Source organism: Misgurnus anguillicaudatus, chromosome 20, assembly GCF_027580225.2.
Source record: "Misgurnus anguillicaudatus chromosome 20, ASM2758022v2, whole genome shotgun sequence".
In the NCBI taxonomy this organism is placed as follows: Eukaryota; Metazoa; Chordata; class Actinopteri; order Cypriniformes; family Cobitidae; genus Misgurnus; species Misgurnus anguillicaudatus.
The window spans coordinates 31,188,844-31,206,478 of record NC_073356.2 but is presented as its reverse complement, the minus strand read 5'-3'; the positions used below and the strand labels follow the sequence as shown (position 1 = coordinate 31,206,478).

The 17,635-nt window shown below is 37.2% G+C and overlaps 2 protein-coding genes across 2 annotated transcripts; both read left to right on the top strand.

Moving 5' to 3' along the window:
• On the top strand, positions 1-6,255 carry LOC141349152 (nuclear GTPase SLIP-GC-like). Its single transcript, XM_073858518.1, has 5 exons — positions 1-148; positions 3,904-4,012; positions 4,482-4,615; positions 5,006-5,087; positions 5,489-6,255. Exons 1-5 carry the CDS (start codon positions 113-115, stop codon positions 5,539-5,541), a joined length of 414 nt encoding a protein of 137 aa, XP_073714619.1. The 5' UTR covers positions 1-112; the 3' UTR covers positions 5,542-6,255.
• A 517-nt stretch (positions 6,256-6,772) lies between these two features.
• Positions 6,773-13,627, top strand: LOC129412684 (uncharacterized). Its single transcript, XM_073858739.1, has 8 exons — positions 6,773-6,895; positions 10,983-11,194; positions 11,884-11,935; positions 12,068-12,174; positions 12,252-12,481; positions 13,032-13,191; positions 13,293-13,400; positions 13,602-13,627. The coding sequence occupies exons 2-8, from the start codon at positions 10,993-10,995 to the stop codon at positions 13,625-13,627; spliced, it is 885 nt and encodes a 294-aa protein (XP_073714840.1). The 5' UTR covers positions 6,773-6,895; positions 10,983-10,992.
• Positions 13,628-17,635: the final 4,008 nt, after the last annotated feature.

Below are 17,635 nucleotides of genomic sequence, written 5' to 3'. Positions count from 1 at the left end.
CAAACCCAACTTTTCTGTCTTTAGTGTCAATGAAAAATCTGGAAAATCACTCAAAGAACATCTTGATAAATTCAGTATAATCCAAAGAGACAAAACATACCCCAGATCTTCAATGTTTCATCACATTCAGAACTTCATCAAAACTCAGGTAAATCCAGATACCCATGACATATCTGTCCATTATTCAAATTAAATAAATTAAACAGCAGAAGACACATAGACTGCACAAAACTATAGTCAAGCAGAAAAACGCTCTCTAGAATTCATGTTTAAGTTACATACTCAATTTGTCAGACTAAAATAATCAAAACCACTGTAAAAATTAATTAGCTGCTATACATGTTTTTGTTGAATCAACTCAGGTTTACAAGTTATTTCAACTTACTATTATTTATCTTGACTGAGGAGTTATAACTACAGACAAGTTTTTATAACGTATAAAATATAGTTGAAAAAAGTCAACTTCATTTTATAAGTTGTAGCAACTCATCTCTTGTCAAGATAAATAATATTAAGTTGACAAGACTTGCAAATCTGAGTTGATTCAACAAAAAATTAAGGCAGCAAAGATTTGTTATAGTGTATTGTAGTGTGATAAAAAGTGATCTGTGATGTTTTTTATCCTTATAAAACTGCTAAAATAATGCTTGTTTAAGAGAAAAGAGATATATTTGAGGAAAGGTACCTTTCAGCTGGGCACAACACACACACTGACTGCAACATCTGCACGGCATAATGCATGTTTAAAGCGTCATGAAACGTCTCGGTTACGTATGTAACCCACGTTTCCTGAAGGAAGGGAACGAAGATTTTACGTCGTGACCGACGAATCGGGAACTCGCTTAGAGAGACCAATCTGCTTCGTACTCTACTAAAACGCCAATGAACTTGGCATTGAGATATTTGCATAATGCTGGCGCCGCCCCGCCAGGTGCGTATTTAAGCCACAGGTGCAAATATGGAAATAGCTTCATTTCGCTGAGAAAGCCGGAAAGTGTGACCGGCCGATAAACAGCAGGGAGCAGCCCTGTGGCGGCGGGACGTGACGTCTCCGTTCTCTTCCTTCAGGGAAAGTGGGTTACATACGTAACCGAGACGTTCCCTTTCAGTCGGTCACTACAACGTCACGTCGTGCCCGACGAATTGGGAATCCCTACCAAAACGCCACTGAGGGCTGACCTCTTCCAGTGTCTGCGTAAAGCCCTCCGGTTCCACTTAAGGATAAGGAGAATTAGGTATTAAGGCAGAAGGCCGGCCACTAGATGTTCCTTTAACCCCACAGTAGTGCCAACGACTGGGAAGCGCCCTATCTGAGCGGTATAGGGACGCTGCGGAAGCCACCGCCCCGTTAAGGGCTATTGGTGGGCGAAAGTCAACCGTAGTTGAGGTAAAAATGACAGCCGTGGCTGTGTAAGCAAAGCAGTGCTCTGCTGAGGGAAACGTGGGCTAGTAGGATTAACCCAATGGAAAAACACTCACAAAGGAACCCGGTGGGACGCAATGTGGATGCCCGAGCCAAACACAGGTTCGCGAGGATGCAGCTAGTGAGAGGCTGGCAGCGGATGCTCCGCAACATCAGGCTGCCAAGGCAGCGGAGGTTTTTGCCTTGATGGCCTTCCATACTGAGCTCAGTTTGGAGCAGCAGTCGGAGGCTGCAAGCCGACCTGCGAGCCTGTTCGCTGTGCTTCCCCTAACGAGGAAAGGACACGAGAGGAGACAGGCTCGACACGAACACTGTAAAATCTAATGAACGTATTAGGTGTCGCCCAACCAGCAGCTCTGCAGATGTCTGTTAGCGAGAAACCACGAGCGAGTGCCCAAGATGAGGCAACACTTCTAGTAGAGTGAGCTCTCAAATTAAATGGACAAGGAATGCCCTGCAGATTATAAGCAAGGGCGATAGTATCAACTATCCAATGAGACATCCTCTGCTTAGTGACAGCTTTCCCTCTCTGCTGACCACCGTAACAAACAAAGAGCTGATCTGAAGTCCTCCGGCCAGTCCTTCCCATTCACTTATATGGTGAATCATTTCGTGACATTTTATTTATTGTTTTCTCATTTGTTTTCAGTTTTTTAAACCATTTTCTCTTGGGTTTAGGGTTAGAACAACTTTTTGTTATATAAAAATGACATCCTAACCCAAACCCCAACTCTAACCCCAACTCCAAGCGACCATGGCTTAAATATAGATAAAAACATAGAGAAACCTGTATATTAAATAACCTGCTTAAACAAATCTGAAATCTAACCCTAAACCCAAGAGAAAATGGTTTAAAAAATAGAAAACAAATGAGAAAACAATAAATAAAACGTCACGAAACGATTCGCCATATACAGTAAGTGAATGGGAAGGACTGGCGTATCATATGCATGCAAAATCGGAATTTTGGCGTATCTATTGCACGATAATCACACTGCGTGTCATTTGTACGCATCTTGGTGAGAACGGGTAGGCCTATGCATAGGGCCCGAGATCTTGTGGAACGCCCCTGATGGACGCTGTGAGAAAAATGGACGGGACAACTAATATAACCTAGGATTTACTAAGATTAGCAGTATTACAGAAAAAAAACTAAATATATACAGTTTTTTTCGATTGCTAAACGCCAGTGGGCACAACTGGAGTCACATGTGCCAACTCTTACTACAGTCTGCACAGCAGCAGTGCATGTGGACCAAACTCTAGTTCATTTTTCATTGCTTGAACACAGTTTTCAAAACTTAACACATTTATCCCATGACTTTAACCTCAACCTGCACAACACTGTGGATTTACAGCACTTTGTTCAAATGCTAACACACTGCTGTCAAAACTGCCAACCACACATTCAAAACAGAATTGATTTCAGGCTTGTGCCTTTCAAACACTGCTGATTGCAATTTCATATAAATATAAATTACAATTTCATATATATAAAACATTACCTTTCATGTACTTTTAGTTTCTACCTTTTTTTTCTTATTACTGTAATTCCGTAAATTACTACAGACTACTGAAGCAAACTGCTAATTTTCATTTACCTTAAAGAATGACGATGTTCTAAAAAAAATAATAAATCATGTGATAAATCAATATATAAATAAATAATTCTTTGAAGAAAACATTACTTTGTATGAAGGCACTGAAATGGTTCAATCTGTAAAGATAAAAAGTTAGTATTTTGTGTATTGGTGTTTGATGTTAGTGTTTTTCCTCTCAGTGTGTTGTGAGTGACAGTGTGTGTTATCTCAGTGAGGGTTGTGTTTAGTGTTTGGCTGCATTGAGCTGTTTTGAGTCATGTGTTTAGAGTTGTGCTCAGGTGACTTTTGGTATTGCAGACTGTAGTTAGAGTTTTTCACATGTAGCTCCAGTTGTGCTCACTGTCGTTTAGCAATCGAAAAAAACTGTAATATTTAATTTAAACAAAGGTCAAGTAAAAATGTTATAGTTGAAATAATAGCATGTAAGATAATGAAGAGTCCTCAGCACATGGTACCTCAAAACAGATCAAAGTCCACCTGCCTCCCGAATAGCTTTCCCGAGCAAATTCAGTTGGTGGTGACTTTAGCCTGACAGCATCACAGGGAAAATCATCCAACGTATTTACAGAGTGTGCGTAATGGCGAAGTCACATTTACTTTACTATACACAACCGTATCCTTGTGCGATTATCCTGAGCCCCAGACACCCCCCCCGGCCCCACCTGACCTGGCCGCATGGAGCACATGCATGCGCGCACACACAAAAAAGCTAAAAATTAACTAGTTTTCTCCTAATGGAAAAATTAACAGATACTAACCTTGTCTACTATGATGTGCAACACAACTAACTCTGTTAACATCTAAACAAAGTGTTGGTTAGTGTTTCATGACGCTTTAAGTTAAATGTTATGTTCTTTACCCACCTCAATCCTCTGAAAGGAAACCAAACTGAAGGCATCATGCAGCAGAGAAATCCTTGAGAAAAAGAAGGAAATGTACGCCTCAATTGAACTTACCATCCAGACAAAAATGACTCCTTGTTATGGAAGTAAGTCAGCATTAATAAATTAATAAAAGAGTTTTAACCAATTAAATGTATTTAATTAAATACATTTTATGAAATATATTTTGCACAAAAAAGTAATAATCAGTTTTAAAAATTTTTAATGTCCCAACATGTTACACATGTGTACTAACTTATGTAAAAAAATGTTGTTACCAATGTCCTGTTACACATTTATACTTACACATACCATTCAATTGTTGTACGTAGTTACACAAATATTAGAGCTGCAGATACTATGTAAGTATGTGTACTTACACTGTAGTTAAATGCTAGGTACACATCTTGTTACCATGTAAGTTCATAGGGCCACTTAATATAAAGTGGTACCGAACATTCTGTGAAAATGTAAACTTGATAGTTTAATACAAGGTGATGTCAAGATTTAAATTAGCATATTTTCCATTTTTTCTTAGTATTTGTATTGTTTTTATATTGGTGTTACATATTTTAGAAGCTGCAAAAGTATCAGGAAAAGGATCATTCATGAAAATGCAGAAGATTCTTAGAGAAACAATTGAGTCATTAAAAGAAGAAATGTTCAGTGAGGTTAAAGAGGAAGTGCTTAAAAAATTCAGAACCTTGAAGGTATTTATTCCCTCTCTCTATCTTATATAGTTATGTGTGTGTGTGTTTGTGTGTGTGTGTGTGTGTGTGTGTGTGTGTGTGTGTGTGTGTGTGTGTGTGTGTGTGTGTGTGTGTGTGCGTGCGTGCGTGCGTGCGTGTGTATGTATGGTATAAAGCGAAAGGTAACTATCTAAAATAGACGACTGAAAAATAAAGGTGCTTAAAAGGTTCTTTACTGATGCCATAAAATAACCATTTTTGGTTCCAAAGAACCTGAGTGAAAGGTTCTTAAAAGAACCATTTTTTTAATAATCTAAAAGAAACTTTTATCATTACAGATAACCATTTAGAAAAGTGTGTAAACTCAGACCTGGTTATTAATAAATAACATCTTTCTTTTTATTTCTGAAGTGGTACATAAAAGATTACCTGGAATCTGAGCTGAACAAATCAATTGAACTCTTTCTTCTCACAACCAACACAACTCTTTTTGGTAAGAAGCTTTACTAAATCATTCAAAATACTCAATCGAGAAATGTATTGTTTTGAATTACATACTCTGCTACTAAAGCTAAGCAGAGATGGGCATGGACAAATCTTGGATAGGAGACTTCCTGGGAAAACAGTAACTTTGTCAAATTTGCCTCTGCCAGCCATGGCCTTTTTTCAATTCACATCAAATAAGCTGTTACTCTAATAGTGTGGGATAGATGATCTGGTAAACTTTAGCTGATGTAGTATCATCCAGGTGGAGACTGCCCAATGGTAATCCTCCAAAAAGGATAGATAGTGACAAAAGTGCTATATAAAACATTATTGTAACTGTTTTTTTATCCAAATCCACAAAGTATTCAAATATGTTCATGCAGTAATATATAATATGTTCTTTTATAGATGTTTCCAGAGAGATTGAAGATCTTGAGAAACTTTCAAATCAGCTGTCTTAATGAAGTCATTGAGAGAAGAAATGCACTATTCAAGGGATGTGGAATACAGATTGTTGGTAGTTTTGTTTTTTGTATCTAAACTAAAGTGTGCCTTCTTAATAGGTTATTTCATATGAATTTGTTATGGTCCTGGTTTGTCTTTTTGGTAGCTATTTTTTACATTTTAAGTGTTCTAATTTTTAAGCATGATGAAAAAAAATATATCTTATGAACATATATTTTTACTTTAACTTAACAAATGAAATTAAACAATTTCAACTTGTTTTTTATAAGTTATGTCAACTGTACAGGGTCGTTTTACAGTGATTTATTCTGGATGTGTTCTTGTGAAGATTTTTTTTACTTGCAAATGACTCTATTCCTTATTACTTGGTTAAAGTTATATGATATCCACTTAGTAGGCAATCTATTGATGTCATTTTTTGTTATTGTGTAGCTGGAGTCAATTTTATATAAAGGCTTTGCCTCATTAAGGCCAATAGGGGTTAAACCATTGCAAGTGTTTATAGACTTTTCTGTTTAGCCTTGCAATCATGTTTTATGTCTGTTTTGGAACAATGATACTTCATAACTTTCCACAAAATAAATGTGAAAAAATGTGATGTATGAAAGGTTTTCTAAACAGCCAATATTATAACTGTCATGTTTGATTAATAAGCAGTGTGAAGTGGGACTGGGTATAATTAGAATTTTGTTTAATTATTTATTTTGAATTATTATTTCATATTAAAGTTTTATCAATTAAGATTCCTATTTTGTTTCTTTATTCCATTTTTATCGATTCTCACTTTTGATTTCATTGTGGTAAATATTGGAGCACTTTCCATGGCCCATTGAGACTGATGTTTACATGACTTTAACAGGGAAGGTCCTGTCAGATTGCAGGTTGTATCTTCACAGATTACATGAAAACAATTACAACAGGCAAATGTATGATAAAAAGTACTCAACTTTAATAACATTGAGCTCAGTTTTGTCTTCTAACATTTGCTTTCAGTTAATTTGGTAAAGTTGATGTTTCTCTGGCCAGTAGGTTAAATTCAGCAATTTCAAATATAAAATTAGAGTAGCCTATCTATAAATAATAATACAAATATAGAGTACTGCATTTTCTATTACAGATGAATGCATCTGGAGAGACTCAGACAGTGATTGTAAAAGTCATATGAGGTTATTACTTTTAAGGACTCCAAGGACCAACCAGCGCTACTGGGTGTAATTTGCAGACATAGCGTGTTATTGTTTGTTGAACAAGATTAAACTCTCTGTGGGTTTCTACCGAAAGCACACACTGGATTGACAGCAGAATCGTTGTTGACATCTATTTTCGTATATTTATCTTCAGACATATAAGGTAGGGGAGAGCGGGGTAAGTTGTCACACGGGTAAGTTGTCACACTGTTAATAACTCCAACACTAGAGGCTCTATCTCAAAAATCAAATAGCCACTTTATGTGACTTCTTCTTCTATAGTGAACTTCCTGTTCACATGTGGTCAAGATCACTGTAATCTGAGGTTAGCACAGTTTTCTTATTTTTCTGCTTAAAAAGTAAAAAAAAAATCACTTTACATTTTATGCAATACAACTTTGTTAGGTGTGAATGTTTAAAATGATTATTTTGCACAAAATAGAGGAGACCGTAAAGTGTCTTTTGATACTTTAGCTAAAGTGATATGATGAGCTAAACTTGAGATTTAGACAACATTAGCACACAAGTAAGTATGGGGCAAGTTGTCTCAATGACTTTGGGGCAAGTCGTCACATCTGACAACTTGCCCCTGTACAAACAAACACATCGAACATGCTCAGAAAACATGATATAGAAAAGAATAAGCCTCAATCTAGCAAAAAGCTGTTTCAAAAGAAAGGGAAGCAGAAATCTGGACCTATGAAAAACAAGGCAGCTAAAAGAAGAAAAATCATGCAAGAGTCATCATCAGATGATGAAGAGTGCTTCTGCCTCGTCTGTGTAGAGCCATTTTCAAAGAGTCGTCCAAAGGAGACCTGGGTAAAATGTGTAAAATGCAACAATTGGGCCCATGCACCTCAGGCCAGGCAATTTATGTGTGTCAGAATTGTGATTCTGGAGATGAGTCCTATTAGTCATACAGGGCATCTGTTTTGTTCAGAGGTTAAACATGTTAAGTTAAGCAAGTTATCTGCAGCGTTCCATTCAGTTATCTGGTTTTATGTGAAAGCCATAGAACATTTGAACCAAAGTTCAAAGTAAAGTGGTCTTGCCACTTAATTGAAATGTGCATTATTTGGATTGAAATAATTGTTTTTCCAGATTCTCCAGGCACGGATGTTTATATTTCCAGTTTGGTTTGAGTTTAAAAATTAAAATCAATATTCACAATTAAGTAGTTGTGTTCTTATTTTTAGATAATCTAGTGTGACAACTTACCCGCCCTAGTGTGACAACTTACCCTCCGATGGGGCAAATTGTCACAAGTGCACAGTCACTATTCAACAGTCTACAACTCTGTAATGAGATAAGATATAAAGATGTTATGAATACAACATATGTGCCCAAGACTTCCTTCTTTCATTTGGTATGAGATTTATACCATTTTGATGTATGGTGCTCAGTAAATGTTAGACAGTGTGAAAAGTGTGACAACATACCCCGCTCTCCCCTAAGTGTAAATAATGCCCTTTTAAAGATTTTTTTTAGTACATATGAAGTATAATATCACGTGTTAATTTGAGGTAAATTCAAAACAAACATCAAATTGTTTTTTTATTTTTATAACACTATAGATTTAAATAGAATTTTTTTTTTTTTTAGTAGTCTGTTTCATCCAAAGTGGACATTTGGACATTTTTCATTTTAGCTATTTGTTTACGCTCTTATATTAAGAAATGGCACATATACTGTTGGGTTAAAATAGTCTTTTAGTCAATAGTTTATAAAAGACCCGTTTCTTTCTTACTTTGTTATAAGTCTGCAGAATCCTTTCAACTTTTAAAATCCTTTTGTGCCACTGAAAAGTTCTGTGAATGTCGATTCAAGTTGATGTTTTAGATCTTAAATATAGGTGCCACTGTAATCTTCTGATTACAGTACAATTTTAGAGTTTAAATTCAAATGTTATTGGACCTGAACTCATGCACTCTTATTTCCCACAGCACTTAAAATTGAAATTCAGAAACTAAGTTCACACATTCATCTCTCTTTAATTGCATACTTATCAAGAACACTAAGTTTTGACTCGCTAAGCTTAAACCGGTTGAGCAAGTATAAAATCATAATACATATAGTTTAGGCTTATAGCAGAATCAATAATGAAAACGGTACACATTCCAGAGCCTTACCGCAAGCATAACTCTTCTGCAAACACAACAAACTGGAGATATGCCCTTATAGTTATAGGACTATATTGGTGTTTTAAAGAAAAGTAAATTTGCTTACAACATGACAAATTAGCGAAACAGGCTAATATCCAGAACAGATAATATGTACACAATGCGCTATTCTCATCTGAAATTAGGTCATATGTCCCATCTAATTGTTTCCTGAAGTTCTTTGTCCTGTGGAAATTTGATGGCTGAATGAACCAGAATCCTAGTACAAAACAATGTTTAAAACACACGCTCTGGACGTCCATCCCTCACAGCCTCGTTTTGGAATCAACATGGCGGAGGACTTAATAAGGCGTATTATGGATCAATACATACAGATGTATACATTCAGATGTTTATACTTGAGGCTCCCTTGTTTGTTACAATTGATATTAATTTAGGCCATACTCATCTCCCTGTTTGTTGCCATAGAGATTCTGTGGTTCAGTAGTTTTCACTGAGTGTTTATAGCCCTGCGTGTCTTTAGTTGTCAGTTGTTGTTTATGTGTAACATGTTTGATCATGCCCTGGATTACCTGGTACTCAGTTTTGTCATTTGTGGTTTTTTACTGGTTTTCTTGTGTAATTTACCCTGTAGATTATTAAAATAAACCAATATTGCGTGTGGATCTGTTTCACATCATGCTCCTTTGCTTGCCGTCTGTGCCCCAATCATTACAAAACGACTGACCACAACACATCCAGCAGTTAAACTGATTTGCCTGCATTATGATAATTGCCCCCTTAAGGACAACACCTGAGACTTTTAGGACATTGCTTACCTCACTGATTTTTCCAATTTTTGAATGATTTTCATTCTTTGTTTATAGTCTGTTCCCCGTTCACAGTGGGGGAGGTCAAGGAGGACATTACTCCTAAAAGTTTTTTGGAGGGGTGGCAATAAGTAGGCAATGTCCGAGCTTGGCTGATCATAGACTTCAGCATGCCTGACATTGAGGATCGCGAGCCCAGTGTTTGTGGCAACGTCCACGCCAAAGCCCCCAAGTCCAATGTTTCACCACTGTAATCGGTGCTGCCTGTGTTTGTTTGGGCTTCTCACTGCACTTCTACCCCTTCCAAGGCAGATGCAACAGCTTTTAAAAATGAGTCCACTCCAGAGGCTGCTTCGGTCCATGAGTCTGCTCCAGAGCTCCCCGCTCATGAGTTTCCTGTGCTCCCTGCCACAGCCAAGATGGCTACCTCTGAGTTCCTCGTGCTTGCCTGTCTGGCCCCAATCATTACACTTAGGGCGCACTCACATTATCCAAACCAAACCAAACCATGCCCCAGCGCGATTGTCACCCCTCCCTTCTCCCCCATGGTGCACGCACTCACACTGTACTTTTTATCGATCCGAGTCCGGGCGCGCTTTCGTCATTAAGATGCGTTTGTTTTGAAAAAAGCAGGAAGTAAAGCTCTCCCTTAACACTGGAACCCACCGTAATGATCAGTCTGTGTTTTTTGCCCGGAGTCGTTTGGTGCGCGATTACAGACAGCCCTCTCACATGTCATCATATTGCTTAGTTGATCTGTCACGCGCGCAGCTCGGACATTCACGTAACCCCGCTGCGCGCATCAAATGGTTATACGGAGGCAGATGAAGGTGAGTGGTCGCGCAACTGACGTCTTCACCTTTTGAATCGCGCTCAGGCGCGAATGCGCTCACACCACAGCCTTCCGCGCCTGAGCCCAAGTGAACCGCGCTCCGGCCCACCTCTGCAACCCGGCCGTGGCGCGATTAACCAATCCGCGCCCGGGCGCGGAACAGAGCGATCACACTTGTCAAACAAACCAGGCTTTGGGGGTCAAACACGCCCGAGCGCGGTTTGGTTTGGATAGTGTGAGTGCGCCCTTACTTTAACTCAGAAATGGAATAAACAAGCTTCTTAAACACTCCTTGTCTAGTTTTAACGAAAACACATCAACCTTTTCCCCAAATTTGCAAGAGATCAGTTTCTGACAGTGAGAGAAAAAGACCAAAAGCAAAAATTGGTCGACCCTGTGTAACTTTGTAAAAGGTCCATGTTACAATTAACCCCGTGTTTGTGTGTTCCAATGTACCGTAAATGCATTTGATTTTTTCTTTACTTACAGTAGACAGGCCATGTATGCAGTTGTTGTCTTGCAAGATTCACATGAAGTGATGGTGGCAGCATCAAACTGGTTGACCCTAGCCAAGACCCGATGTTTTTGGCCACCATTCAAATCACCAGAGAAATGTAAAGAAGCTCTTATGAACAGAATTGAGCCTTCAACAGCAGGAAATCCATGGGAGATGTTAAACATTCACTTTCAAGGAGAACATGGTAACAAGTACTATTGTAACATTACTGTTCCCTTTCAGTCAGTCACTACGACGTTACGTCATGATCGACCAATAGGCACTCCATTCCCTTCTTTCGCGGAACGAGGGTTACAAACGTAACTGAGACGTTTAAATCCTACAAGTTCACTCATTGCTGCTGGGTAGTTTACAACCCATGGTTGGGTAAAATATGGACAGAGCCAGTGGTTTGTAAATCAATGGGGTAAAACACCCCCAGCGTTTTTTGCGTTTAATGTATAATGTATTAAGAGCAACATTATTAATTCATGCAACAAATTAATCTAAAAGTTGAATCTATTGTTTGATCAGTAAGGGACAAAACCAGTTGTTGGGTACAGTTAACCCCCAAATGTTTATTTTTGACCCACCAATGGTTTGAAACTACCCATATGTTAAATTACAACACAACAAATTGGTTTTGTTCTTTTTTGACCCAACTTTGGGTTGAAAATAATCTAGCATTTTCAATAACTCATGAAAATGGTGACCTATCTTAATTAATACTGAAAAACTTACTGTACATCACAACTCTGAACTGACAAAATAAAAATTTTTGGTTATCACTGATTGTTTAACTATATTCATAATTACTCTGTCTTAAATTTTTTTTTAAAGTCACCTTATCTGCTTTTTTGGCACTGAAATAATAAAATCTTTCTGTTGTTGTAGGCACTTGGGAAGAGGCTCAGAAGGCGAGAGATGCAATTATACAAGCATACCAGTATGTAATAAACATACACATCCAATAAATAATTCCTTTAAAAGATTTCACCTAGGCTATTAAAATTTTTAATATTTTTATGATTAAAAAAAACAAAAACAAATGTCGTTCTATTTGAATGCTTCTTTCCAGCATCACTGGAATCATAAAAAGACCAAAACTTGAAAATCCTCAAGAAATGACCAGAAATATGTTTAATTCACCATTAGTACCATCCATATCCAGAATGCCAGCTGATGGTCAGTCCAGTCATTTTATTGTGAGTAATGAGATAAAAATATAATTTTTTTTAATAATTTCAATTTATTTAACACAGACAATGAAGAGATTCTTCAAATGCTGAAAGAAATCAAGAGCAAAGTTAATGAAAACTCTACCATGTTAAAGCAACTATTAAAAAAAGACAGTCCAGTTTCTGATCCAGCACCCACCAGCACAAGCACGCAACCTAAAATTAAATGCAACCTAAATCTACCTCTTAAAACCCTTGAAGATGTGGAGAGGACTGAACAAGAGCTTCGCAATGCAGCAATGCGCAAAAAATATGTGAGTCCACAATGTATAAAGAAAATTCTTGCAATAGTGTGGCGTAATCTTAATACAACCATACAATCACCTATATCACCTTAAATAGGTTTATTACCAGATTATTGTACAGTCTTTATTATTACACAACATACCAAACAAATAAATAAATTGTCAAAATATTTGTTTTTTATAACTGAACATTCTGCCATCATTAACACAACTTCATGTTGGTCCAACCCATGACTTAAAACACAATATATGTTTGGTACAGTGTAAGTGATTGATGCTTCAGTGCCTATTCACTTTCATTGTACAGAAAACAGTGCCAGCAAAGCTTTCTAGTGTTGTAAGTCCTACAGATTTTGGAACAATGTTATATTAAGTAAATGACGACACAATTTGCATTTGGGGTAAACTATGTTTTTTTGAGACTCAGACTTTTTCTTACTCAGACAAAATAGTCCATTAAAATGTAGAAAACAATCCGCCTAAACAGTGCATTTGAATAAATATAACTCCTCAATAAAGCTTTGAAATAATAATAAATAATATTTTATTTTCTTCACAGATTAAATATCTGTCAGGGCTTGGAGGGTTTGGGCCAAAATATGTGGTTAAGAATATAATGCAGGGCGTCCTAATAGATGATTTGGCTGTAAAGTTCAACTGGCAGGGGAGATGTGATAAAAGACCCCCCTCTAGTCTTGCTTTAGCAGATGTAATACAAGGTAAAATCATTGCAGAAACACTACACTTAAAACATTAGGATTAATTCATATTTTCCTTCACTTTCCATTCAGTCTCTTTAACTGTGACTTGACACTTTCAGATGCTGCTTTCAATAGAAATATAACAAGAGAAAACAGTCAAGCTGAAATAAAGAAGTATTTGGGTAACATAGCTGATCGAATCAATCGAAAGAGACTAAGAGAGTCGGGTGAGATATAGCTATTATGTACAATGTATGTAATAAACATTTATGGATTTAAATGCAGATACAATCAACTGTTGTAATTTCTTTTCTTCTATTTGTTTGAATGGAAAACAAAAAGTTTCATAAAATTGTCTCTGTTAAGTCAGTTGTAAACATGCACTCTTAATGGTCATCGTGTACTTAATATACAATTTTTTTCTGTAGGTCTTGGAGCTGAAAACCCAAACTAGTTTCAGAATTAAGTGCCTGGAATTCAGTGCCTCCCAGACACATCTGTTAGATGACTTCTTATATAGATTTCAATTACATTACACATCACATCACTTTCTCATGTCGCATGTCTTTACAGAATGTGTAAATAGTCTCGCATTCAGTCAAACACCCAAAAGAGAAATGCACAGAAAATGCAAATGTTTTGATTTCATATTTCATGCCCTATAAATCTAGAACATCAAACTGCTTAGGATGTTTTGCTGTTTTTTTTTTTTATATTTTCATAAATTGTGAAAGAGCAAGAATCCATTCATTATAATAGTGCTTTCACTTAACAGAAACCAAAGTGAAAGCACAACTTTGTAAATAGTGTTGTACTGGTTAACAAGATCAAGCCTCTGTATGCCAAGTCACAGTTAATAAGCTTATCTAGATTGACTTTTTGGGTGTTTGATTTCTCTTCTGTATATTTTTTTAAACTTTTTAGCTTGCATTCAAAACTATAGAGAAGTTTCTGTTCAAGCCAATAATCTACCGTAGAAGGACTCTTGTCATTCATCTATGCGGAACGTCTGGAAGTTAAGTTTGTGCCACAGTTTGCTTGTGTTGTTCTGCTGAAACAAAATATATAAACAGAGTACTGTAGTTTATATCACAGACAAATGCATCTTGAGAGACTCAGACAGTGATTGTAAGTCATATGAGGGTATTGCCTAATTTTAATGAATCTGAAAACAAGTTTTGGTTCAACCAGCTTTACAGGGTGTAATTGCCAAATTTAACCTCAGAAGTCATATTGGGTGCCAGCCGATCTTAGCCCCGCCCACCACATTTTGAAAAACGGGAAGATCGGTCTGGCGTTTTTCCGTTGAGGAGCTACTATGCGAGTCCCAAAGCTGGTCGACGAATCAAATTGTGAGGGCAGGCTTTATACGATGATGGACAGATGATCAACAGTAACGTATCAACCACGTCACCAAAGAGCACGTGTGTTCAATCTGTTTACAATGAAATGGCTGCCGCTGGTGAATTCAGATGTGTGGATTCTGACATTGAGTCTGTTCTAAAAGATATCGAAAGAGCATTGATTTAAAAAGAGGAACAGAGAAACGTGATCGAGGCATTTGTTTATGTTTTTGCCGTCCTTCCTACGGGATTCTGCAAAAGTTGGTCGTATTTATGGAGGACAAAGTTAAAGGCGGAGTCCATGATGTTTGAAAGCCAATGTTGATATTTGAAATCACCTAAACAAACACGCCCCTACCCCAATAGAATCAGGACCTTCTGTTTCGGGACCTTTTGATTTGATTTGATTGGCTATAAGTGTGTTTTGGTAGTCGGCCCGTCTCCTTTTCCAAACCGTTTTTCAAACATCGTGGACTCCGCCTTTAAAGAAGCAACTGAAATGAGTGTCACGGCGATGCAACTCGGCGTGCACGACGAGATGGATATAATTAGCGGTCGTTGCCAGCTTCTTTTCGGAAGCCCGAAATCGTGACTGCTGAATAAGTGGAGGGACATGCTAGGCTCCAATATTTTTCAAGCCAACGTAATGGGTAGCTATCGTCGTGGATGAAGTTCACCTAACGTACAAATGGTAAGAGATAGTCTTACTGTATGACTTAGTAAATACTTAATGTTGTGATATAAATGAAATGTAGTAAACATAGTAGGTGTTGATGTACGTTCGCTAACTCAGACATAGTATAATCACAATGATGTTAGTGTCATTGTAGCGAAATAACAAGCAGTTCGGTCAGGCTGCAAAAGACGACATTTCAACATACGTCACACACTCCGTTGCTTATTGCTTATTGGTCGTAGGTCTATCCAATTGAGTGGAGAGGCATTTTTCGGTTGAGACACGCCTCATAATTTTAGCTCAATGGAGCGGTATCAGACTCAAATTCTGACTAGAGTTGAGTATGACAATGTCAGGCTATATTGTTTGTTAAATATGATTAAACTGTATGTGGGTTTCCACAGAGTTGTTGTTGAAATCCATTTTTACAGATTCATCTTCAGACCTATAAGTTAAGTTTAAATAATACCTTTTTGAAGATTTTATTAAGTACACACTCGTTTCTACAGCGATGCTATAAGCACCATTTCTGGTTCCTCAAAGAACCTTTATGTTAAGGGTTCTTAAAATAACAATTTCTCCATTCTTGCATAATCTAAAAAATCTTTTATCACTAAAAAGAACCTTTAAAACAGAAAGGTTATGCAGATGTTAGTCAACTGGCTCCTCTATGGCATTGTCAAGCACTTTTACTTTTATGAGTGCATGTAATAATAATAATAATAATAATTCCTTACTTTTATATAGCGCTTTTCTCAGTACTCAAAGCACTTTACATATGAACGGGGGAATCTCCTCAACCACCACCAATGTGCAGCATCCACCTGGATGATGCGACGGCAGCCATATTGCGCCAGAATGCCCACCACACACCAGCTTATTAGTGAAGAGGAGAGAGAGTGATATAGCCAATTAGTATGAGGGATGATTAGTAGGCCAATGGGCAAGTTTGTCCAGGATGCCGGGGCAAACCCCTACTCTTTTTCGAAGGACATCCTGGTATTTTTAATGACCACAGAGAGTCAGGACCTCGGTTTAACGTCTCATCCGAAGGACGGTGCTTTTTGTTGACATTATAGTGTCCCCGTCACTATACTGGGGTGTTAGGACCCACACAGACCACAGGGTGAGCACCCCCTGCTGGTCTCACTAACACCACTACCAGCAGCAACCTGGTTTTCCCAGGTGGTCTCCCGTCCAAGTACTGACCAGGCTCAGCCCTGCTTAGCTTCAGTGGGCAAGCTGTCTTGGGCTAAAGGGGGTGATATGTAAAGAATAATATGTGTTCATTTTAGGTTAATAAAAAACTACTTGTGTTTTATTTACACTTTGTGCTTTAACAATATTTTCACAATTTTTATTTAAATCATATAAAATGTATTTCTTGATGTGTTTTAGTCTGTTTCATCCAAACTTTTGACTCTCTTATACTGAGAAATCCATGACACTGTATGTTGGGTATATATCTTTTTATTGCATACTAAGCAAGAACACAATGTTTGACTCATCCATCTATCTTAAACTGGTTGAGCAGGTACAAAATAAATAGCATATAGCAGAATCAACACAGTTATTGCTCAATAATTAAAATGGTACACATTCAGCCTAACCGTAAGCATCACTCTTGTGCACAACGGTAACCTCAAACACAAGTATAACAAAAACTACATCTACAAACTAACTCCTAAATAAACATTAAACCTATTAGTCTTTATCTTTAACTGACAAAGTTTGAGCACATGCTTAAAAAGGACACACATGAATTGCTTCTGTATGCTTTTTTTACATCAATTTTTCCTAAAAGAATCACATGAACATGAAAGCCACCTCTCTGTACAGAAACTGTAACTATAACTAGGACAAACTCTAACACATTGCCTTTCACCTACTGCATGTCATCAAATTATCAACATATTGCAACAATGCTATTTCATTTATCAATTCCAATTATTCAAAAATTTTGTTGTGAGAACTCTTAGTTGAAACTCACAGTAACCCTAATGTGTAATTTTCCCAACTCAAATTTAAAACAAACAATAACTGTAGCAGCACACTGAGAAAAAAAAACAATAGCTAAATCCATTACAAATCCATTGATTTATTTTTATGGGGTAAACAAATAAACTTAGGTTGAATTCATCACTCTCTTCTGTTGAACTTTGCTAGTCAGAGATCAGCATGCATGCTTTTACAAATAGACCCCAATTTTCCTAATTGTCACTATCCCTGTTGTATAGGGAAACACGAGAAAATGAATTTCATACATCAAAAACCTCACGCTGGTCTTTTTTCATATGAACTGAAGCTGTACATCGATTTATAAACCATTACATCAATTTACAGACCACACTGTAAAAGAAAAAAATAAGGTGCTTCACAATTCTATATAATTACCTTTTTAGTCTAAATGGTTCTACAAAGAATCTTGAACATCCAAAGAACC

Bases quoted from the DNA above. Each gene is read 5' to 3' on its own strand.
- LOC141349152 (XM_073858518.1), top strand. From the start codon at position 113: ATGTTTCATCACATTCAGAACTTCATCAAAACTCAG. The intron at 149-3,903 runs GTAAATCCAGAT...ATCCTCTGAAAG, and splicing joins AGAACTTCATCAAAACTCAG to GAAACCAAACTGAAGGCATC. The intron at 5,088-5,488 runs GTAAGAAGCTTT...GTTCTTTTATAG, and splicing joins AACCAACACAACTCTTTTTG to ATGTTTCCAGAGAGATTGAA.
- LOC129412684 (XM_073858739.1), top strand. From the start codon at position 10,993: ATGTATGCAGTTGTTGTCTTGCAAGATTCACATGAAGTGATGGTGGCA. The intron at 11,195-11,883 runs GTAACAAGTACT...CTGTTGTTGTAG, and splicing joins TCACTTTCAAGGAGAACATG to GCACTTGGGAAGAGGCTCAG. The intron at 12,175-12,251 runs GTCAGTCCAGTC...TATTTAACACAG, and splicing joins ATCCAGAATGCCAGCTGATG to ACAATGAAGAGATTCTTCAA.